The 24,991-nt window shown below is 35.8% G+C and overlaps 1 protein-coding gene across 2 annotated transcripts in view; it reads left to right on the top strand.

Moving 5' to 3' along the window:
• The first annotated feature begins 783 nt into the window (after positions 1–783).
• SPOCK3 (SPARC (osteonectin), cwcv and kazal like domains proteoglycan 3) overlaps positions 784–24,991 on the top strand; it is a 494,982-nt gene continuing 470,774 nt past the window's right edge. For both annotated transcript variants that reach the window (XM_044224808.1, XM_044224807.1), the window contains exons 1-2: positions 784–953; positions 1,233–1,421. In XM_044224808.1, coding sequence (XP_044080743.1) covers positions 1,233–1,421 — 189 coding nt within the window. In that variant the 5' untranslated portion in view covers positions 784–953. The remainder of the gene's footprint in view (positions 954–1,232; positions 1,422–24,991) is intronic.

Here is a 24,991-nt window from a genome sequence, read left to right as displayed (position 1 = left end):
AAAGCCAAGTATTTTGTCATAAATGGAGGTATGGAGAGCAAAATTTCTGTCTCGAAAATGTTCTTCTCCCATTTTTTCAGTAGGGAGACATAGATAAGGGTTTTAAAGTTTTTGATTATGGTCTTAGAGCATAAAATACAGTTGCGAAGGAGTTTTTAAGGGGAAATTATCTACGGCTGCGGAAAATTTAGGTTTACTCAAACTTCCTACCTAGTAATGATTCTCTGTCGAAAAGAAAAGAACTTCCACTCCTTAACGTGAAAGTCTGCACTATGTTATAATTCAGAATTCACTCAAACATTCTTTAATTTTCGGCATTAAGCATCTCCCAAGACCCTACAGATATGGCTCTGTCTTAGGGTGGAGCTCAGTCCAAGAGGTTTACAGGACTTAAACTCCAAGGGATTCGTGACTTGGCGATGCATAAAGTTTTCTTCAGATCTCATTTCCCACGTCTGAGTGACCAGCTTTGAAATCGCAGACCAGAGAAAACTAAGAGAGCTACAGTTATTTTGTGTTAAATCAGTCCTGGAGCAGAGAGAATATTCAGGCAGTCTCGCGAAGATGAGAACCTCTTCTGGAGGGGAGAGGTTATAAAGCAGATAAGGATTCCTAGGCGAGCAGCTACCGCATCTTCTGCCTTCAGCCGAGCGTCGCATCCGGACTCGACTGCAGCTCAGATCCAGAGAGAGGAAGGTGGGATAGGAGGAGGTGGGAAAGGGAGAGGAAAAAAATAAAAAAAGGAGCTGGGGGAGGGAGGGGTGAAGCCAGGGGAGTAAACGAGAGAAGAGCGCGCGGGGGGAGGTGGAGATGCGGGGAGCGCGCCTGGCGCAGAGAGCTGAGTGGACCGCTCCAGACAGCGGCGCGTGCAGCAGCTCCTGAAAGCGGCGAGTTGGCAGAGCCGGGCTGCGTTTCCAGCAGGAGCTTCGAGCTCAGTGCAAGCTCACAACAAGGTGATGTGCCTGGAAGCATTCTTTTGCCCGCGCGGGGTGCCGCAGCTGGGGCTTCTTCCCTTATACCTCCCTCCTCCCCCGGGTCTGCGGGTCTGCGCGTGTGTGAGCGCCCGGGTTTGGGGGTAAAACCTCCGGGGAGGGGGCACCCCGTCCCTGCTTGTCTCCTCCTCCCTCTACCCCTGTCGTCGCTGATGCATGTATTCCCGGGTTTCCCGGTCTTCTTACCCCTTGTTTGACACTGCCCCCCTCCCCGCCCCCCGGTTGTGTCTCCTTTCCCAGATGCTCAAGGTGTCAGCCGTATTGTGTGTGTGTGCAGCCGCTTGGTGCAGTCAGGCTCTCGCCGCTGCGGCGGCGGTGGCTGCGGCCGGGGGGCGGTCGGACGGCGGTAATTTTCTGGACGATAAACAATGGCTCACCACGATCTCTCAGTATGACAAGGAAGTCGGACAGTGGAACAAATTCCGAGACGTAAGTGCTGCGCACCCCCATCCCCGGACGCAAGAGCGCGCTGCTCCCAGGCGGGGGCCGCGGCGGCTGCGGGTGGGTGGGCGGCTGGCTCGATTTTCCGAGGACAGGGGCGCGGGGAGCCCGGCGGCGCTCGGGGTGGGGGAAGTTGGCGGTGTCGATGACCCCTCCCGGCTAGTGCTCGGGAGAGGCTGCTTGCTGGCTGCCCCAGAGTTCAGATATCACCAGGTGCCCTCCTGCCTCCTGCCTCCTCGTCTCCCGCGTTCCTCCCCACCTCCCTCGGCCCCCAAAGGTTTCCAAAGTGCTTGGCTCTACCTTCTCAACTTTTGAATGGTGTTTCTGGCAGTAGTAAACACGGCTGATAGATGCGCCTTGGCGATGGATTGCCACTCAAGCAACTAGGATCGATCCCGTTACTAATGGTCCATTAAGGAATTTGAGGGAGGAGGGAGGAAGATGTAAGATTTCTAAATGCCGGCTCTCCCAGGGGTGGGAGGTGGTTTGGGCGCACCAGCGGGCAGAAGTTGAACTGCGCTTGATCCCATCAAATTGCTGATCAGATTTGTGCTCCGGCATTAACTTTAACACAGAGCATGTTTGTAGCGCGTTTGATACGGTTTTATTCCGGATTGCATCCCTGCCGGAAAATCCGCCCGGTGAGGGGGTTCGTGGCGGGGGGACTTCCGTAGGGGGTGGCTCTGAAAGGGTTAAACTGTACACTCCCCCGGGATGTGTCCTCAAGGGTTATTAAGAACGAGGCAGGTGTTGAGACGTTTGTTTGCCTTGGAGTCGCTGGGGGTGACTTCCAGTCATTTTTCCCACCTGATCTGAATGGAGCCGGGGAAGAGCTGCGGGCCGGAGAAGCGCGGTTCACCTCCCAGCTTTCAACTTGGCTGTCCCAGCGAGGTGGCGGCCCGGGCCCCGGATTACCGCCCCCACCCCCAGCCCACCTTTTAAAACCCGGGAGGCCCGAAAGGAAGCGAGAGTGATTCACAGACACCCTGCCAACCTTTATGGTGGCATTTGAGAGAATTTCTCCTGGAGTCCATCTGTACTGCCCTACGTAGACATGAGTTAACTTCTTTCATCAGCTCACACTCTGTCACGATTTGGGAAAATAAATGGAAGCTTAGATTAGTTTTCATCTTGGCTCCTCTGTCCCCTGCTCCCAACACCCCTCACATGAGTCAACTGAAGAGGCAAAACACGTAGCTGTTTCTGGCAGAGGGATTCCTGAAGAGACGCTGATTTTTACTTCAAAATTAGATGTAACTCATAGATACTAGGCATGGGTACAGGGGTGAAAAATGGTAATGATAATGATAATACTTAATGGAGGACTCTGTCTTACATGCTTTACGAACAAAGCTTCAAATCATTTGAGTGTTAACCAAAATCCTTTACACATATTTTTAAGTTTATGCTAATATTGAATACAATCAAAAAAGCAAGCAAGCAAATGAGATATTTCTAAACCTGGAGAAGGATTTCTGCTTATCATATCCTCATTTGGAAAAAAAAAATATTGAAGATTTTGTCATTATTTGAACAATGCTTCACATAATGACATTTTATTTATTGATGGCTGCTTGAAAATCTTTTAAAATAAATGTTAGGCTTTCTTCCCCCAAATATATTTTAAACCTTTGATCCTCCTGTACTCTGACTTTATTCAAATTCCTTTATTGCATTTCTAAAGGCAACCAGTTATGCTTGAGCAGTTTGTAAGTGTGTTTGATTAAAACTATGGAGGCAAGGTGTGTTGCTTGAAATAATTAAATATTCCAGGAATCATTCATCCAACTTATACAGACACAGAATAAATCATTTTATTGTTATTGTACTTTCAGTTATCCTTAGTTGATCTCTGGTGCAGGGCGGGGGTGGGGGGGACCATTAAAATTATATGTTAAATTTAAGTAAAGGATTTACTGAAATATTTTTAGCAAATACTTGTTTTGAAGGACATGTAATAATGAAAATATAATGAATTATCTATTTAAAAATTATATCAGGTTTTAGCATTACCACTTATTAAGATAATTATGTTTTTGTAAAGATAGCTTTTGGAGGGCATGGAGAAGATAAGTGTTATCTTTTTTCCACCTTTTTAACCACCTGTTACTTATTCTTAACATGATAAAATGTATGGTGATAGTGTGACATCTCAACTCAGAATGCAGAATCTGTATTTAGACCATTCACCTCACTGCTAATGTACAGATTGTTTTTCCCTTCTTGGGAATCATTAGCTTTTTTTTATTCTGTATTTTTTAAGATTTTTTTTTTCATTTTCATCTGGAAGCCCAAGGTGATGAGGCATTGCTTGAAGTGTTTGTGCTGCATGAATCTACCTTTAAATGTTTTGCATCAGCATTGATATCTTAAGTAATGGATTTGCATACTTAGTTTATACAAAGACAAGGAAACAAAGATATCAATTTCTTCTTTTAGAAATAATTTAACTGAAGTACTTATGTCTACTTTTCTCTCCTAAAGAAGTAGTTAATTTTATTTACAAAAAAGGTTAGAAATACCTAAGCATAACCAAGACTAGAATTAGTCTTTACTTTTTTGCGTGTGACTATTTTACACAAGCAATATTATTTTACAAGTAATTCCTTAATGAAAGTTTGAACTATATCTTCTTTTCAATTATATTTGAAAACTACTTTGAATAATATTTGAAAATGCAATCCATCATTATATTTTAACTGAATGGTTTTTAAGATAGATGTACTTTTTATATATTATATGCAATTTAAATATATAACTATATACTATGTATAATAAAGCTTTAGGAATCAGGAACATGGAAAGGAAGTATTATGTAAGAGTAGATGAACATAGGAAACACTGCCATTGATGACTCATTTTCTCAATTTCCTCAATATAAATCACAGAGAAATAATTAAACCAAAGCTAAACTTAACACAGAAGAAACTTCAAATAATTTTGACCACTTTATACTAACAATGCTCTTTGAACAAAGTTTTGTTGCCCTTTAAAGTGTACAGAATGTCAGTATATACACAGAAAACCTATCCTTTTGCAAATTAGTATAAAAAGTCCTGTGGACATTCTAACTACTACATCTTAGGAAAAATAAAAATTTAACTTGAAGATATAGAGAAGTCAACTCATTTAAAAGTAAGTATAGTAGATAGATCCAGAATGACTATGTTCAGAGTATAATTTTATGATTTTTAAAATAAAGCGAACAAACAAAAAACTTTCAACAAGATATATTTAATAGATACACTGGTTACATCACATTTATTACCTTTTTAGTTCTGTTGAGTAGTGATAAAATCAAGAACTCCGGATTCCCCAGTGGAACAATTGTGGGATACTACCTTTACCAAGAGCAGGTGTAAGGAATTCCTTCACTCCATTCTTACATGTATAAATGTATGCATGCCTATGAGGAGAATTGAAAATCTAGATCATTATAAGAAAACAAAGTCATTAGCTTCTGAATCAAGTGGTCCATATATTGCATATTTCAAATATTTGTGTTTTATAAGTCAATTAAGGCAATTCATGCTTGCCTTAATCATGTAATAAATGAATATGGAATTTGGAAACCAATGAAGTAATTGATAATAAATGATATAATGCCTTTATCAATCTCAACTACTATGACTTCTCCGAAGTACATATTGTAATTAAAAATGACAAAAAAAAAAGATACTGTATGTTGGAAGCAGTGTAATAAAAGTGTACATGGCAATGATGGCCATGCTAATTTCAAATAACTCATGTAATAAAATCAGAACTGTACCCATCTGCTGACATTCAAATGCTTCTGATTAAATTTATTGTTCAATAAAAATACCTGGGAGTGGAGGTAGAGGGTGGGAGGAGGGATGAACAGGTACAGCACAGAAGATTTTTGGGGCAGTGAAAATACTCCTTGTGTTTGTATAATGGTTGATACATATCTTTATACCTTTGCTCAAACCCATAGAAAATACACCCCCAAGAATGAACTCTAAGGTAAACTATAGACTTTGAGTAATTAAGAGGTTTCAGTGTAGATTCATCTACTATAACAAATGGAGCACTCTGGTAGGGAGCGTTCCTAATGGGGAGGTTATGCTTTTATGGTGGCATGGGGTATACAGGAAATCTCTGTACCGTCCTCTCATTTCTCTGTGAACCTAAACTCCTCTAAAAAAAGACTATTGAAGGGGCGCCTGGGTGTCTCAGTGGGTTAAAGCCTCTGCCTTCAGCTCAGGTTATGATCTCAGGGTGCTAGGATTGAGCCCCACGCCGGGCTTTCTGCTCTGCGGGGAGCCTGCTTCCTCCTCTCTCTGCTGGTCTCTCTGCCTACTTTTGATCTCTGTCTGTTAAATAAATAAATAAAAATCTTAAAAAAAAAAGACTATTGGAGAAAATCATAACCACAGCCTCATCATCTTACAAAAACAAAACAGACGAATGACGACCTGGGGATCATTTTGAACATTGTTTCAAGAGATGCTTGCCATTCTACTTGCAAAACCCATAATCAACTTTAGTTTGCACTGATTCCTTAACTAATTTTTAATACCCTTTAGATATACTGAAAACAATTAAAAAGTCTTACAATTTGACTTTAAAAAAATCAACCTTAAAGGACATATTAAGTGTTGTGAAAATGTAAAATACATGCTTATGCGTCTCAGCAACCCTCAAATTAGAAGTTGAATTTTAAAATGCCTGATTTGGATATATTGGATAGTACAATAGCCTTTCTTAACCTTTTTTTTTTCTTTTTATTTCCTTTTCTCATTTGAGTTGAGGGTTCATCTTAGTAGAGTGTACAGATTATTTGAGAGGTAATGGCTGATGGGGGGGATATTTCCTGCCACTTAGAGGCTACAGAGGAGTAAAGCCCCCTGAGAGTCTATCAACGTTTACTGCTATTAGTTAGTAAACGAACAATTGGTTTCTATGCCTACTGCAAGTAAACGATTTCATTAATTTAAAAGGCATGGAGATTCAGACATAATCTTTAAAGAATACTTTCTCAGTACTTTCCTTAGATTTATGATGCACCCTGGTTGTATTACCTAAACAGTCAGCATACCTTTAGCATGAGGGCTTCTCCTTTGTAGTACATTAAAAATAATTTTCTTACTTGAGATATAATTGACAAAATTGTAGATATTTAAGTTGTACAGTGTGATGATTTCATATTCATATATATTATGAAATGGTTACCTTTGGGATGTGCTAATAGCAGGAAGGGAAATTTTACTACTTTACTTTTCAACAATATGTAAAAAATAATTATTAATAATTAGAGAAACTGAACAAATCAAACCACTATTCTCTCTGTTCAGGAACACTTTCTCAATAATGAATATCTAATTCTGATTTCAAAAGTACATTTTTAGTGTTTCTTACCATGAAACAATATTTTGAACTGTGATAACCGTTACCTATATTTTATCATACTTGAGCACATAGGCTATCCTTGGTAATTCTTCACAGTCAGTCTGTTGCATTCCCACAAGTGTTTTTCCTATCTTACTTTGATCTTTTTTTCTCCTTTGATCTATTGATGACTATGGGCCACACTGTGTTTACAAATGCATGAAAGTGTATATAGTGTATATAGTATACGTATTTGCAAATCAGACCCAGTAAAGACTGTAGCAGATGATTTTTTAAATATTTGACTAGTATTCATATTGTTTAAATCACTAGCGGACTCAATCAAGAAAGAGGCAATTGACTATAGAGAAGCAATAAGTAGTCTTTGAAGATTCTGAAGTGAGTGAATTACTACAGCAGCAAACGGCTAGCCCCATACAGTAGTCTAACCCCTATCTGTGACATCTGAGTCCTAGTTAAAGAAAGGTGTGGTACAACCTCCACTACCTATTTCTTAACCCACCCACCCGCCACTATGACCACCACTACCAAACTCACCAGTTAAGATTGATTTTGTCAAGTCAGATGTCACATGAGAAGAGCAGGTCAGAGAATGCCCACTCATTTCTGGGAAGGGACTGTCAGGTAGAACTGCCCTCACATTGTAAGACCCCATCTGAATGGAGTACAAAATTTAGTCGATTTGCCTTGGTTCATTCTAACAGATAGAAATTATAGGGAAGTTCTTTTAACTCTCCAGTTCTCATAACTTCTAGTGAATTATTAGGAAGGTGTAACCAAGTAGAATAAGAAGTAAATTACTTTGTGATTTAAATATATATATGTTAAATACATTTATATGCATGTATATATAGGTTTATGCATAAATATGTATGTATTATATATATATATTTGCTATGTGTTTGTCTTCAAATAAGTAACAGATTAAATCATCAGGAAACCAAAGTGATTATATCTCGTATTATAAATATTTTTTACATGCTAATTAGAAAATAGGCACTCCTTCGGGGGCGTGGGTTAAGCCTCTGCTTTCGACTCAGGTCCTGGGATCGAGCCCCACATTGGGCTCTCTGCTTGGCAGGGAGCCTGCTTCCCCCTCCATCTCTGCCTGCCTCTCTGCCTACTTGTGATCTCTTTCTCACTCTGTCAAATAAATAAACAAAAAATCTTTAAAAATCTAAAAGAAAAAAAAAAGAAAAGAAAAGAAAATAGGCACTCCCTCTAAAATGTTGTTAAGACATTTTTTTTTTTCTCTCTAGTTTAGCTTTCTGCATCTTACAAATGCAAGCATAATCTCCTTTGCTATTATATGTGTTGTCACTACATGCCTTTCTGGTTCTTAAGAGAAGTCAGCTTGCTTGTGATTACACACTTCAGCTTTTTACCTAATATACCAAAAGAACATCGTATATTGCTATGAAACATCTTTTTTCCTACTTTTACAATAAGACTACAGTAAGACTGCTTTCAGATCTCATGATTCTGACTCAGAGTAACATTTTATATTCCTATGCAACTTTAGTTTTCATGATCTGGGCTAGAATTATTTTATTATATTATATTATCTATATCTATATCCATATATATATATCTGAAATCTGATACTTCTATGCTATAAGTTCTTGGAGTATTCACTTACATTTTCCCAATTTATGAAAATTCTTTCATTTTTTTTTTCTACTCACTCTACCTCCCCTAGTTTATAGATTCTTCTCCTTATTAGATGCTCAACTCTCTACAGTTACAGATGGTAGTCTCTTCCCTCTCAAAAAACCTACAGTTCAGGGGTGCTAGGGTGCAGTTGGTTAAGCATCCAACCCTTGTTTTCTGCTCAGGATGTGATCTCAGAGTTGTGAGTTAAAGCCCTGTGTCACGCTTAGTGCTCAGTGTGAGGTCTGCTTGAGATTGTCTCCCTTTCCCTCCACCCCTCCCGCTCATGCTTTCTCAAGTAAGTAAGTAAATAAATAAATCTTAAAAAAAAAAAATCCTACAGTTCACCCTAGCATTAGCACAGTGAAGGCTTAGAGTTAACATTGGAAAAATATTTATTAAATACAGGAACATTGTATTTTATGTGCATTGCCATCTGCACAGTCATTAAGTAAAGGCTTTTAGAACTGTATTGCTTTTTATTGACCATTTCCATTTCTGACCACTGCCAGCCCAGTTCCGTAATATAAATGAAAATTTAATTTTATATAAAATATAAGGTTTCAAGTACAAAACTGGTTTAGTCCATAAGTTTCAAAATGCACTAAAAGGGAAACACTGTGCCAAAACTGTCATGTTCAATTTTAGAGTGATAACAGTAGATGGGAATTATATGCATCTTGGCACTCCCTCTGCCAGTTCATCCGATTCTTTTCCTATAGTTTCTCTTTGACCACATAATTTTTTGCTCTAAGGTTTTAAAATATTTTTTGCTGCCTACTACATAATGTTAAAAACCAGTATCTCCCCCCTTTTTCAACCGCTGCACTTCATTTAATGGTTGTATGGCTGAATCCAGATATTTTACAGATAGTCCAGATTTATGTCTTTGACTTCTACCTCACCTATGATTGTCAGTTTGTTAGTCAGAGATAGGTTAAGTTCTTGCAAAATGGGGGCTCTGAATCAACATGCCTGAATTAAGATAGAATTTTATTTCCCAACCAGGTGATGGTTGAAGTGAGCTTGACAGAATGAGCAGTCCAGGTCTGAACTTCCAGGTCACTCTATCAGTATTTTCTATCATCAATTGTCATTTCCTATCTAGCAGGAAAGATTGAAGAGAAGGTCAATGCACCTTACCCTAGAACTTACCAGGACATTGTCACACAGGACTTTTGTGTGTATCTCAAGGACCTCAACTCAGTGACATGGCTATACCTCGCTGAATAGGGGGCTATGGCATGTCATCTCTAATGGGAAAAAAAAAAAAAAAAAAAAAAACAGTAAAAGGAAAAAGGGAAAGCCAGACACGAGGAGGAAAATATTTCTAACAGCTATGTCTGTTTCATTCATCTAAGTGTCTCTTGAAATTATTCCTTGTGCCTATGGATGGGAATTTTTGTCAATTCCCATTACTTGTTAGCCTTCCTTCTATATTATTCCCTCCCTAAATTAAGATTATCCCTCTGTCCTCTGTTCAGAGTAGAGCTGGAACATCTAGTATCTAAGGTTCTGGATGTAGAAGCTTGAGGGAGTAGTAGTTTGCTAATATCTAAGAGGAAATGTTGGAGGTCAGATCAAAGAAGAACACCCACATACATTTTTAAGGAGAGCCTCATTGAATGAAAAGTCCTTTTTCTAGTGAAATCATTTAGTATTATCTTCTGTGAAAACTTTTTTGTTGTTGTTTTAAGTTATGGATATTTGGTCATAGGTCTAGATAGGTAATGTGATTGGTGGGAAGAAATTAGAATTTATTTATTGTTGGGACACTTGGGTAGCTCAGTGGGTTAAGTGTCTTTCTGGAATAGAGCCCCACATGCGGCTCTTTGCTCAGCAGGTAGTATGCTTCTCCCTCTCCCTCGTCCCCTCCCCCCACCCTGCTCTTTCTTTCTCTGTCTCTCTGTCAAATAAATAAATCCAAAATAAATAAAATCTTAAAAAGAAGAAAAAGAAATTACATGTTGTTCACTTAGTTGAGAAAAAATACTCTCTATACAAGGTTTTTATTTCCTCTAATGCGGGAGCGTGGGGAAAGGCAAGTATGATTAAATGCAAAGTACCTTTCCCTGAGTAGTACTAGAAATGATGCCATTGCTGAATTCACACAGCAATTAGTCTGTAAACAAGGAAGATAATCTCTTTAGCATTAGTATCTCTGGGAGAGTTACAAGATGGTATACAAAGTAAGATTTGCCAGAAATGCCACAGAAGCTTTATGCTTTTGAGTTTGACTCTTGACATCAGAGATGGCTGAATTCCTTGCCTGGATCATAAGAAGAGATGGTGAATTGCACCATTTTATTTTTTTAAGAGATCTTTAAATACTTCCTCATACTTGCAAAATGAAAACTTTAGTATTCATTTTTCTTTCATGTATATATATAGTCATGGCCCAATTTTTTCAAAGTGATCACAAAATTTTTGCTTAATATTTTGCTCACACTTAGAATATCTTATAATTAAATTAATAATAACAATATAGCATACAAATATACATGGTAGAAAGGTAAAGTCTTTATAAAACCATTTTGTCTCTGCAATCATGTAATTTCTTTCAAAGGATGATATTTTCCTCAACATTCTTCTATTGGAAATCACCTGGGTCTTGATATCCCAATCACAAGCTTCTTACTTTATCAAGGAAATAATGACCTTTGTCAGAAATAGTGTCTCCTACTACTGAACGTTTATAGCTGATTTGTCTATTCAGAATTCAGGCCTAATACACACTTTTATTTCCTCCTTTGTAAATAACACCGTGATATTTCATTGGTCCATTTAATAGATTTAAGGGCAATCACTAATAAAATCTTTAGAATTTAAGTAAGGTAGACTTCTTTTTTTATGTATAGTCTATGTACTTTGGATACTTCTAATCAGTATTATCATTCTTATTGTAAAATAGAGATAATTCAATACAATTCCATATGTTTTCATGACTGCTTCACTAGAAACGTCATTGATTTTAAAGTTATACTTTTTAAATATACAAAAGAAAATATGAAGTACTTTACCATTATAGCAACCTGTAATTTTGTTAGGTTCTGTTATTTAATAGTTTGGTTTACTAATGATATAAGTTAAAAAAGGAACTTAAATTTAGTATAAATGTGTATTTTCTACACATAATCAAATAGCAAGTAACAAATATGCTAGGATTTTTCCCCCATAACTTTCTTTTAAGTTCTTTACATTAATTTAAGACTTAACTATGTGCTAATGTGTGTATTTTCAGATGATTGTTTTGGGATTTTGTCAATAACATAATACCATATCTTTATCTATGTTTTCTGAACATACAAGGTAAAATAAACTACATTTAAACTTGGCTGGGTTATTTTTTATAACATATATCCTTTATTTGTCTTGTTTTATTTTTGAAAACTAATCATCTGTGCTAATTATGTTAATATGAAAAATCTTTAATTATGTAATAATTAAATATGTATGATATCTATACCTCTGTGTGTGTGTGTGTGTGTGTGTGTGTATCAACTAAAATGTCAAAATAATGTAGATGGGAAAAAAAGGCTCATATTTATAAAAATAAATGCAAATTTATTATACAGTTTTATTGGAAATAATTAGAATATTTTATTTAATGAATAGCTATTACTCTAATCAAATGGCTTTTAAAATAGTTTAAATGAATACTTTTTTTTATACTTCATAGGAATAAGCTACTTTAAAAGTTCTACTCATAAATAGAGGAGGTGAAATGGTAAAAATGTACTCATTCAAAATATCAAAAGAGGCAAATATTTTAAATAAAATAAAATAAAAAATATATAATATTAAGCAGTGACAGATTATTCCTTGTATAGATATTAATAATAGTGTAATAACACGCACTTTCATAGAGTTTATCTAATGTCAGTAGTATTAAAAGTTTTTACATATTAATTAGTGACAAACCTATAGGAAGGCCCAATTATTATCTCAGTCTGTAGGCAAGGAAACTGAGGCCCAGGGTCAGACAGGTGTCATCAGCAGGATTATCTCTAGTACTGGCATTCTGGCTCCATTCTCTTGTCCTTACATACTGCACTATATGCTTTCATCTATTGATGGGCACTTGGATTGTTCTGTTCCCACATCTTGGGTATCATGAAAAAGGCTGCTATGAGTGTGAGTGTGTAAATATCTCTTCAAGATCCTGCTTTCAATTTTTTGGAAATATACTTAGAATTGGGATTGCAGGATCATATGGTAATTCTATCCTTAAATTTTTTAAGAACTGCCCATTTTTCAATTGAGTTTTTTAGTATAATATTTTAATAACATAAAAGTAGAGATTATTAATCTCCTCTTGTAAATGGGATAGGCTAGCTTCAATAAATTTAATTAATCTGACCAAGATTAGTGAGAGTTGGACCCACTTTCTCTAGCTCTGAAGATCATGTTTGTATGTTTATTCTTATTTTTAACAGCTGGGTGCTTTGAATGAGTCATCATGAACAGCTCAAACTGTTTCTCTCTCTTTTGAAATGTTATATTTGGTTCTTTTAAATGATCACAATAACTGTATGTTAATTTCTGCTGGACCAATACATTGATAATGATTTGGAATTTTTATTACAGTTATTGAAAAAGCATCACTTATACGACATGACAATGATTTCACTAAAATTTGATAATTGTATCTTGAAACTGCAATAGAAAACTTCTCGTAGCCTGCCTTTTCATTAGATTTTAAAGTAAATCATTATTAGTGAATGAAAATCCAGTATTTGCATTGTACCTTATATCGTTTAAAGAATAGTTTTTATCCCTAGAGGCGTACTACATATGACAGTTGCACACAGTTGGCAGTTTTAGTAGTGATTCTTTTGATATCACAATGAAATTCTGAATATCTCAGGTAGGCAGGAGTGGCTGTTAAAGGGACTACTAATTGTTTTTACAATAGCTGTTATTTGGCTTAGAAATACAACTACCGCATCTTTGGAAACTGTGAGGTGTCACTGTGTTTAACTTCAACCCCCCTACAGTTGTGGATTTATTTTCAATGTGGATAAAAGCGGAAAAGGAAAAGGTTTTTTCTTACAATTAAATACCAGGAATTCACACATTATTATCATATATAAACAAGTGTAATCAGTGTTGAATGGGTGCTGAGGTAGCCTACAATTTCTTTCCACAGTAGATCACTCATTTTTCTTTCTTTCTTTCTTTTTTTTCCCCGAAGATTTTATTTATTTATTAGAGAGAGATAGAGAGTGGGCAAAAGAACACAAGATGGGTGGGGGTGCAGACAGAGGGAGAGAGAGAGATAAGCAGGCTCCCCGCTGATCAGGGAGCCCCATGTGGAGCTCCATTCTAGGACTCTGGGCAGACACTTAACCGACTGAGCCACCCAGGTGTCCTGATCCCTCATTTTTCTGTGTGTTCTATGTTGAATTTCAAAGACTGTTGTAATTCTATTGATTTAAAAGGAAATGAAATTGAATCGTAACATAAAATACGTTACTGTGTTTCTAGCTTTTAAAATAATTTTGTTGTTCACATATATTCTGGAGACTTTTCCATCTAGAACTTCATTAAAGTTACTAAGTACGAACCATTTCACTGAAAGCAGATTCTGTTTTTAGAGTTTTGTAGCAAGATTAATTAGCTGTTAGACTGAAGAAAATATGGAGTGAATAAAATTCAAAGATTTCTGTGTTTTGTACTGATTGAAGTCAAGTAATAATGAGCTTATTTGATGCTAGATTTTATACTAAATATTTATATGAAATAAGTTGTTCTACGACATATTCTCTGATAAAAATGAAAATAAATTTATATGATCAATTTTGGAATGTATTGAATGTTCCAGATAATTCTGTACATTTTTTGTTCTTAACATAAGGAAAGGCCCACTGTTTAGTAGGATTGAAAGAAGGAGAGACACTAAAAATGCAACAACTTAATCTAATTGTGTCTCCAAATATATAAAACATTACAGGGCATTATTTTCCTGAATACGCTAGAATGCTTACTAGCTAGAGCTCCTAAATATAGTAATTTGATAGTCCCTTCATCACAGCTCTCTTTTACTTTTCTATCATCAGGCTACTTTGTGACTTTCAAAATATTTACATAGGGTACTCTAGGCAGGATACTTTGAAATATGAGCTTGCTAATTGCTTTGGCACATGGTATTAGCATCTGCTGAAGAACCAGTTTTAGAATATCAGGAGAATATTTATAGGCCTTTCATGGCATACAGTATAGTATGAAATTATAGGCAACCTCCTAGTCTTCCAGTAAGACTGTTTAAGGTGCCCTTGGCAAGATCTGATATTCTCCACAAACGTCCCTGGGGCAGTCAGATCCATCTAAACGAACATTCCTTGAGGCAAACCTTTTCTAGAACACTGTTATCGACAAACATCAGGCTAGTATTACCCAAGAAAATTTTCTTTGGCATGAAATACAGTTTCTTGGAGTTGAGTTGTTATATACTTTATGGTTTTAAAGAACTGTTGTACTTAATGAAACTGTGAATTAAGGCATATTTCGCACTGCTAACTGAGGAAGTACTTGATTGGAAGCTCTGAAATTTGGATGTAACCTTAGGTGAAGTAGTGTTTTTACATAGATCAACACATTTTAGTATATTAGTCCCTGACATCCTTGTTGATTAAACTTGCCAATTTTGCTGACTAATGTTATTGTTATTTAAAGTTATTTGTTTCAGAATTTATAGGTGTTTTGTTTTTGTTTTGTTTATTTCACACATTTTCTCAAGGAAATTTTTTTGTTTTTTAAATGTGGGAAAATTGCCAATGGAAAATAACATGTTTAATTCAAGTAGCAAATTAGTAGTAAAGATAGGGGAAAATACCTTACCTCTTTTTGGGGGAATAAGACATATTTGAAAAAGAATTTAATTTTCGGTGTCTGCCATGTATCACATTTTGAATATCATTGAAAACCACAGCAGTTTGTAGGTCAGTGAATGAGATCTGGAAATCTAATTTCAGAACTGCTTTGTTTGCTCTGAATAGCAGATAGCCACCTGGCTTTTGCTGCCCAGAGTCTTGTGTGTATTCTTAGAGTGAGCTTTCCTTTACTTACATGTGCTCTTTGCTCTGAGGTGTGGATTTGGTAGACCATGAAAAGAAGCTTAGCATCAGTGTCAAAGGTGACAAAAGTACCTCTGATGATACTCTTGGTACCCCTGGTACCAAGATGAGAATTAATGTAAAACATTCAACATCATCTAAGGCAGAATTAATGTCCCTGGGGGTCTGGGACAGTTATTTTGCTGTTCACACAGCTTATTTTTTGAGTTAAAAGCAATTTGCTGACTTCTAATTGGTCTGCCTGTATGTCCTTGAATGTCTTTCAAGTGTCTTTACTCTGTAGCCTGTCATCTTGGACTCCAAAAATAAGCTCTTTGTGAATAGTCCTTGTAAGTAGCTGGTAGTTTTAGGATTGGATAATCTTAGGTATAATTAAATCATGTTTGTTTTTAATTCTACTTGAATAAGTAATTTAATGTTTACTTTTTTGTTGTGGAACTAGATTGTGATGTTTCTGATTTGTATTTGTGGTTGAACAAAAACCCTTCTTTGTTGTATTTTGTGAGTTTAACTTTTTATTTTAACTTGAATGAAACAATAAATTTAAATAACTATCTCCTAGATAACATGATAAGAATTCCACAGTTTAATTTTTACAGTGACATAGCAATATTGGTATCACATGAAACTATCCAGTATGTGAAAATATCTAAGATTGATTTTTGAAATGCACATAAATTGTATGTTCATTGCTAATTCTCTTTCTTAAATAGATATTAGCTAAATTACATAGAAACCAAAATAAGCTGTATAAAGAACATATGATGATAGAATTATGTATGTTATACAAATTTGAAGTAGCATATTTTCCAAGTTTTTGTATTTTGTTATATTATAATTTTTAAAAGATTTTATTTATTTAATATATTTATTTATTAAGAGACAGAGAAAGTGAGAGAGAGCACAAGTGGGGAGGAGAGGGAGAAGCAGGCTCCCACTGAACAGGGAGCTCAATGCAGGGCTTCATCCCAGGACCCTGGCTGGGATCATGACCTGAGCTGAAGGCAGATGCTTAACCGATAGAAACACCCAGTGCCCCAAAATATTATAATTTTAACTGAAATAATTTTGTATATAAAATTGACCAACTAGATAAGGAGATTCAGATTCTTTTAATGAACTTTTCTTTTTTGAATTCAAATGTATTAATAAAAGGTAATTAAAATAGCAAATAAATTCCATTTCACGTTGTTTTACAAATAGATTTATTTATTTATTTTTTTAAAAGATTTTATTCATTTATTTGACAGAGAGAGATCACAAGTAGGCAGAGAGGCAGGCAGAGAGAGAGAGAGAGGAGGAAGCAGGCTCCCTGCTGAGCAGAGAGCCCGATGCGGGACTCGATCCCAGGACCCTGAGATCATGACCTGAGCTGAAGGCGGCGGCTTAACCCACTGAGCCATCCAGGCGCCCACAAATAGATTTTTTTTAAACAAAAACTTTGGAATAATGGGATATTTGGAATAAGGCAATAATTAGAATAAACAGTTTGTATATGTATATTAGTTTGGGATAGATATTTACCTCTATGCTGTGATGTTTGTTATATTTATTTTAAGACTACCTGTAATATTATTGTTTGATATTAGGGTTTACTTCTGCAACATAATTAATAAAGTGTTTCTACTTATTAAGCCATTTTTCTGAAGCTAGTTCTCTGGACCAAAAAGGACAGCCATGACCATTTCCCCAGAAAATGTTCAGATATGTGCAAATTTACATACAACATTCAAGTCATTCATGATTCTCTGTGATTATTTATAACATAGATATGGGTGAGTTGTGTAATAGAGTCATTTCTACAGAACATATGACAATCTTAAATCTGTGCAAAAGATTTTTTTTTTAATGCTCTTGTGGTTATAGGAAATGTTTTATTGAAGGTATCTTGGTGTTTCCCTCCCAACTGTTCCCTAAAAAATCACATTTAAGTCCTATCAAGGTCTTCTCTGCAGTACTTTTCAAATCCACTGATTTACTCGAATTCACTCTTCCTTGGCTCAAATCATTCTCTCACTTAGGCTAGTCTTGTATAGGAATTTCATGTTTTCAGGGTTTTCCTTGCCTGCAGCATTTAAAGCCTCATTGATAAATGAATTTCCCCCAGATTATAGCTCTGATTTTTTTGCTTCTATGTTCAAAAACTTCCATTTATCCTTTCATTTAGTACAGAGTAGGACTGTGTATAACTGCAACTATAAATTACCCTTCAAAAATTTGTGAATAGAATTGCCCTCTGTGAGATAAACTCTGGAATTTCTACATAAGGGATCACTTCATGCATTAGTATAGTCATCTTAGAGCGAAAGGATGTGAGTCCTAAGTCTGTTAGAGTTATTGTAAGCCATTTGAATATCATAAAACACACTTGGACGAAGCTTGTCCATTAGGAGTCTAAAATCAGATCGAAAAAAATAATTCACATAGGCAAGCTTTGGCCATGCTCAGGAGAGAGACAACAGTTACTTTAAAGGTTGATCTAATGTTCTGTAACATTTGGATGACAAAAACAAACAAACAAACAAACAAACAAACAAAAAAACCTGTCTTTGATTCCATGCTCACCTAGCAAACTTCTGATTTTAATGTAGCTCAGCCTCAGGGAGAGAATGTACCAGTCATGCTGACACGTGTTTTCTGCTGACAGAACCAGGTTTCTGAGGTGTCAGGGCTGAAGGCCAGATCCTGGATGGTGTTAAATTTGTCAGGTAATATCACAGTGTGAGGTCTTTGGGAGGTAGCCTGAATCTTCCTGGTGACAGACAGGTCTTGCCAGGAGCTTTCTATTTAAATGTCAGTACCAGATACCCGCCCCCCCATTCCTATTCTCAAATCCAAAAGCCCTTCATGTCCTTCCTATGAACCATATTTCACTTTCTCCTCTTTATTTTCTCTTTCATGTACTTTTCACACTAGTCGAGTTGAGTTGAGTCATGACCCGTTTTCCTGCTACCTCTTCCCTTTCTGTGCGGATTTCTTACGAGCTGTGCATCTGGAATGGAAGTCCCTTGCCTGGTTATTTATCTCTTTCCTAATATTTCTCATTTTTCATGGCCCAGTTTATATTCTCTTTTCTCCTAATCTCTTCTGTGATTTCCACAATCAAATGTAATCTTTCTCTTTCCTTAACTCCTGGGACACTTAGAGAAACAGAGTTGGCCGTGGAGGGAGAGTCATGCATCCTAAGAGGTCTGTGTCTTGCACTCCAGGAGTATAGAAGGGATATTCATAAAACAAGTTACTATGTGGCTGAGTGAATGAGGATGTCATTGATTCTCTTGAGATCAACTATAGGAGTTAATATAGATATCAAAACCCAGGTTAGTACTATTAGTTGATATCACATTTTATCTTTTTTCCTACAGTTTTTTTGAGTATGTCACTTGTGGATCCTGTGCTCATTCCCAGTTTCTAGACAGTCTTTCTTAAATATCTGATTTCTATATTTAAGCTCTCATTTATTTTATAAGAACAGTGTTGATTTTTACCATGAATTTTGAACTATAGTTTAAAAAAAAAAAAGAAGAGAAAGAATATTAACAAGGGTTTGCCCTGTCATATATGACATATTTTTGCTCTGCCAAGCAACCAACTCCTGATCTATAATTACTATGAAAATGTCAACAGTAGGCTGCTGGATTTTTGCCATAAGTTGTCACAGAAATTAGCCACCTCACAGTAAGCTTTCAGAGTAGGAAAAGGAGTTTCCCTGTCTGTTTTTGTCTAAACTCAAACTTTCTAAAAATGAGAATCCTAAAGAAACACTGGTAAACTGCCCTTAAGACTCAAATGATGGATTCACTTGCTGTAGGTAATATTATATAAGAGGGAAATATAGAGAGATATATTTTCTCTGGAAGAGCATCTGTTGAAAGCAAACTTCCTAACCTGATTTTATAGTAAAAATGCAATGTTAAGAACGAACATTTAGAAAACACCTATTGGGAAGATACAAATGCTCTGGGATAGACTATGTAACCTATTTTGTGAATTAAGAACAAAAATGTTAGTACCTCAAATGAAATTTAAATTACAATTTCTAACCTAAATTTTTCTTCTTTTTAACTTGAAATCTTACAATGCTAGCAATATGCATTCAGTTTGGAAGAATCTAAAATACCAATGAAAGACTTACAACCTGTAACATAGATTAAAGTTACTTCACAAAGATAAAGATAATAACTATGGTTTGTGGATATTTTATATCTTAAACTATGTAAAAATAGTAATGACAACAAATGCAAAGCAAATACCAAGAATTATAATCACTATATATTGAGTGGTTTTACTGTTACGCTTGCTATTTTCTTAAAATAGTCTCTTAATTTACATCTTGGAAGATACTCTGAACCAACTATCAGGGAGGCAGCGTGTATACCCTTAAAATTGAAAACAGAAATGAGGCCTTTGGACGTGATCTGAAATCAAGTCGTGCTCTAATTGCTGGAATATTGCATTGCATGTTATAGTGTAGTGGTATAGGATTAAAGTGTTTTATTATTATTGTAATAAAAATTCGAAGTATTTGAGTCATGCAGTCTTTTACATTGCAGTAGACGAACTAATGCACATGATGGAATGTCATCTTGAAGTTTATAATTTTTATCATGACTATTTTTAATAACATTATGATAGTTTATATGTAATGCTCTTTGTTAAAATTTTTGAAGAGTTAAGGACTAAGTACTTTACTTCTTAGATTTCAGGATCAGAGGCTTATAATTGAAGGTAGTTGAATTTAGTTACATTGAAACCATAATGTTTTGATGTATCATTGTGTTGGTTCACAGTCTTGAGAGTTCTGCCTGCTGATATTCAAAACTGGCCCTGCACTGGCAGGACAAGGAGATTCTTAAGGAAAAGGCAGCCCACTCCAAATTGGTATGTGGCAGGTTTAAGAGGAGAGGGACTTACTTATGAGGCTTGTTGCTGGACCCCAAGACAAGTAGATTGCTGTATCTGTCTGCCAGAATCTGAAAAGCCGATTTCACAGAAACAGAAAGTCGAATGTTGGTGGCCAGCGGCTGGGGACCGGGAAATGGGCTGGTGTAGGTCAAAACGTACAAACCATTGTAAGAATGAGTTCTGAGGATGTAAGGTACAGCATGATGCCTGTAGTTATAATAGGGTATTGTTTACTTAACAGTGGCTGAGACTAGATCTTAAGCATTCTCAGAACAACAGCAGAAAAATGTTAACTATGTAGATTGATATAAGTTAATTATCCTGAACTTGGTAATCATTCCACAATGTATATGTGTATCAAATCATAGTGTTGTGCACTTTAAGTACATACATTATATTTGTCAATTTTCTCCAATTACTCTTTGATAAGGTTTAAAAGAAAAGGGAGGGGAAAACGTTTATGCCTTAACTGGGTTCAGTGGTGTGCATGGTTTAAAGGTTCTCAACAACACATTATTCTCTCCAAGCTGCATCCTTGAATTGGCTCTTAGTGTGGGAATAGTTGATACAATGTACATTCTAAAAACAGAGGAGAAGGTAAAGAACATTTGATGTCCTGGTCCAGCTCTTGGTTCAACTGGTTGTCATGTCTTTTCAATGACCTCCTCCAGCAAATTCACACTGAAATTGATCTTTGGGGAAAGGAGATTTCTATTTTCTTCATTGTATTTAAATGAGTAGTTCTGACAACAGTATTTATGTTTCAGGCCAGAGATCTAATTTCTTATTTAGTGTTAAACAGCAGCTGATAGTGGGGGGGGGGGGGGGACAACCAGGACATAGAATTAAAAAAAAAAAAAAAATCTTGCCAAATATTTAAGTTTTCTCCAATTTTTTAAATTACTTTTACGACATCACTTAGAACATGTGTTTAAGACATATGTTTTAAGGTTATCATGAATGCAGATAAATGACATGCAGAAAATGGAGTAAATACTTAAAAGTGTCTTCAAATAGACAGGATAAAAGATTTAAGAATGATTCCAATGTTTGAAACATCTTTGAATATTGTGCATCTATAATATGGCAATTTCATAGTAATTTCAAATGCCATCTAACAAAATTTTGTTACATAAAAATAATCAAATTATAATCAGAAAAGAAGCAAATTAAAAAGTGTGGAATCTAACTACTGCTCAGGAAAAAAGAAATAAGATAGATTTCATACCATTTTAAAGGTATCAGACATGATGGCAAAATAATAGAAAAGTGAACATTTTAGTTAGGTATCATTTTTTTCCTATATGAAAATCCTGAACAACTTCTCCTTTTCCCATATGCCCTTAATCTTGATTAAATAAAGCCAGGATATGTAAGGTTAAAAGTAGTTGTTTATTACTATTGTTATATTGTTAATAGATGCAACCAAATAATTGGTTACAACAGTTATAAAGTAATTGGCTGCTTATTTTTTTTTTTTTTTAGTTTTTTAAAGATTTTATTTATTTATTTGACAGAGAAAGAGAGAGACAGTGAGAGATGGAACACAAGCAGTGGGGGTGGGAGAGGGAAAAGCAGGCTTCCTGCTGAACTTGGATTCTGACTTGGGGCTTTATCCCAGGACCCTGGGACCATGACCTGAGCAGAAGGCAGAAGCTTCACGACTGAGCCACTTAGATGCCCCTGGCTATTTATTTTTTATTTTATTTTATTTTTTAAAGATTTTATTTATTTGTTGGACAGACAGAGAGAGATCACAGGTAAGCAGAGAGGCAGGCAGAAAAAGAGGGGGAAGCAGGCTTTCTGCTCAGGGCCTTGATCCCAGGACCCTGAGACCATGACCCAAACCAAGGCTTAACCCACTGAGCAACCCAGGTGCCCTGGCTGTTTATTTTTAATTTGAGTTATTTTGGAATTTTACAGGTGGTCCTGCTTTCCCTTTTCTGCACCTCGTTATGACTCAATGTCACATTGAATGACATCCGTCTTTGCACAAACATAGGATGAAATTACACATATAAAAAGCTCATTTTATCCCAAGAGGAAAAAAAGTAAAAATAAAAATTCTCTTCTATTAGTGGTTGAATTTATTTCAAAAAGCTACAGATGAAGGGCAGAGCTATTTCCCTAGCATGGAACTAAGAGCCACAGGAGCAACGTTGCCATTTACTACATTATCACTGAGCATAGACTGATAACCATGCCATCTATGCAAAACCGAAATGATTCAAGCACAGGCTGCTGAGAGCGCTAAGATTCCTGTAAGTGAATGCCTGGAGGTTATGTGTAGGTCATACTTCGGCATTGTCATTCACAGGCAGTGGTAGTGGCCAAACCAGACATTTTAAGGTAGTTCTTAAATTCATTCTAAGATAGTTTGTAAATTCATAGTACTTGGATTTGTTTTGCATTTTGTCATACATCTTGAAAAAAAAGTTACCTCAATTTTTTAAAAATACCTCGAGCTTGTGACAACATTTCTAGGACCTTAGATTATAAAATTTCTAGTGGCATTATGGAAACATTGAAACAATTGTGTCGTATCAATTGAAATGATTGTATCTGGATTTTGAATTGAATAAAGTTTCTGTTCTGTACTATAATCCGCCTGAAGAAATGCAACCCTTGTTGTTGAGTCTCTGATCAAAATGAAATAGTTTACTAACCGAAGCAAAGGAATAGAAGAAAATATAACTTGAGTTAAAATCATTAACATTTTTCGTGGATCCAGATCTTTACCTGTAGTTGAAAGGCAAAGGGATGAATCAAAAGATTTTATTTAATCATTTGAGAGAGAGAGAGAAAGAGATAGAAACAGAGCACAAGTGGGGAGGAAAAGGAGAAGCAGGCTCCTGGCCAAGCATGGAGCTGGACGCAGGGCTAGATCCCAGGACCCTGGGATCATGACCCGAGCTAAGGGCAGAGGCTTAACTGCCTGCATGACTCAGGCATCCTAAGAATAAATCTTAAAAGAAAAAAAAAAAAAAAAAAAGTCAAATAGAGAACAGCAAATAAGAAGTATCCTATTTACTAAATTCTAACTGTGAACATTTGCTAACTTTTAGAAAGACATTCCTGAAACTAAAATGAATTTTTAAATAGGTGTGTAGGTTTAATATAGCAATGGTTTTTTGTTTCAAAAAACCTTTTTCAAATAAATAGAAAGGTAGGAACAATCCTAATATGACTTAAACCAAGAGACAATGTTCAATCTATCTTAACTGTGTACAAAGCTTGTTTGATTAACTGTACTAAATTCCTGTTAAGATTTATAGTTAAACCTCTATTCATTAATTGTCCATTAAGAGACCATTCAAGTAAGTAAAAAAAAAAAAAATGCAGTCTATATACTTGGTCTTTGACATACTCTAAGACAATATTAGCAATTGGCTCATTAGATTACATGGACAAATATTTGCAATTTATTTGAAGAAAGACTATTTGAAATTAGCTATCTCATCTAGAGAAAACACAGTTGTTTTCATTTCCTCAGATCATTATCTATTTTAAGTGAGGAGATAATCAACATTAGAAAGTAGAGTGTCTCTCTTACTAGACGGTTATGCATGAAAGCTGGCATGATTCTTGGGCAGTTCTTGGACTACAGATAATACTTTGTGTGTGTGTGTGTGTGTGTGTGTGTGTAGCTGAGTTTATAAAAATGAGAACTAATCTATAAGAAAAAGTAGATTTTATTTTGTGGTATTTTCTGAAATACTCATGAAATATGAATGAGCCTATTTAGAGATTCCTAGATTCTATTATTCAGAGCTTCCTATGGATATGGGCACCTGTTTCTGAAAGTTCTTCTGAAGTTCTGTGTTAACATCTTAGGACAATCAAACCCTGATGTTATTGATCTGATTGATTGCTGCTCTGAATACATTCAACCAAAATCAAGTTAGAAAATGCTTCAATACACCATAACAGCAAGGACCTATTATAGTCCATAAACATAGTGGAGATGTCACTTATTTAGTTCAATACAACATAATCTTGCTGTTGAATATTGTGAAGTTAAGTCTAGCTGCCGTAATGCATGTATTATAGAATTACTGTCATTTTGCAGCCAGACTCCCTGAGATTGAACCCTGACTTTACCATTTACTGCTAGATTAGTTTGACCTCTGAATCTGCTACTCACTGCTAAGTGACCCTGGACAAATTATCTTCTGTCCACATTTTCTGGCTCTGTAAAAGGGAGATGATATTAACCTCCTGCATGCTGTTGTATTGGAAGGTTATATATTGATATGTAGAAGTTCTTAGTTCACACTGGCATATGTTAAGTACATGATACATATTAATTATAATTATTTCTGTTGTCAACAATGTCTTGTTATTTTGGTTTAAAATTTAAGTTGAACCCTTAAGAAAAATTATTCAATGTTCAACAACTGAACCTACATTTTGATTAAGCACTTTGTCTAAAATGTGTAGGATTTGGAATTTTCCAACAAATCACAGGCATCTATTCAGTTACACAAATTTTATCAGATATTAAGAGCAAAAATATGTATAAATTAAAAGCACTTTGTTACTTACCTATATGCCCCA

The sequence above is a fragment of the Neovison vison genome, chromosome 11 (genome assembly GCF_020171115.1).
Source record: "Neovison vison isolate M4711 chromosome 11, ASM_NN_V1, whole genome shotgun sequence".
Taxonomy (NCBI): domain Eukaryota; kingdom Metazoa; phylum Chordata; class Mammalia; order Carnivora; family Mustelidae; genus Neogale; species Neogale vison.
Note: the sequence above shows the minus strand (reverse complement) of the source record. Positions and strands in the feature narration are given on the sequence as shown.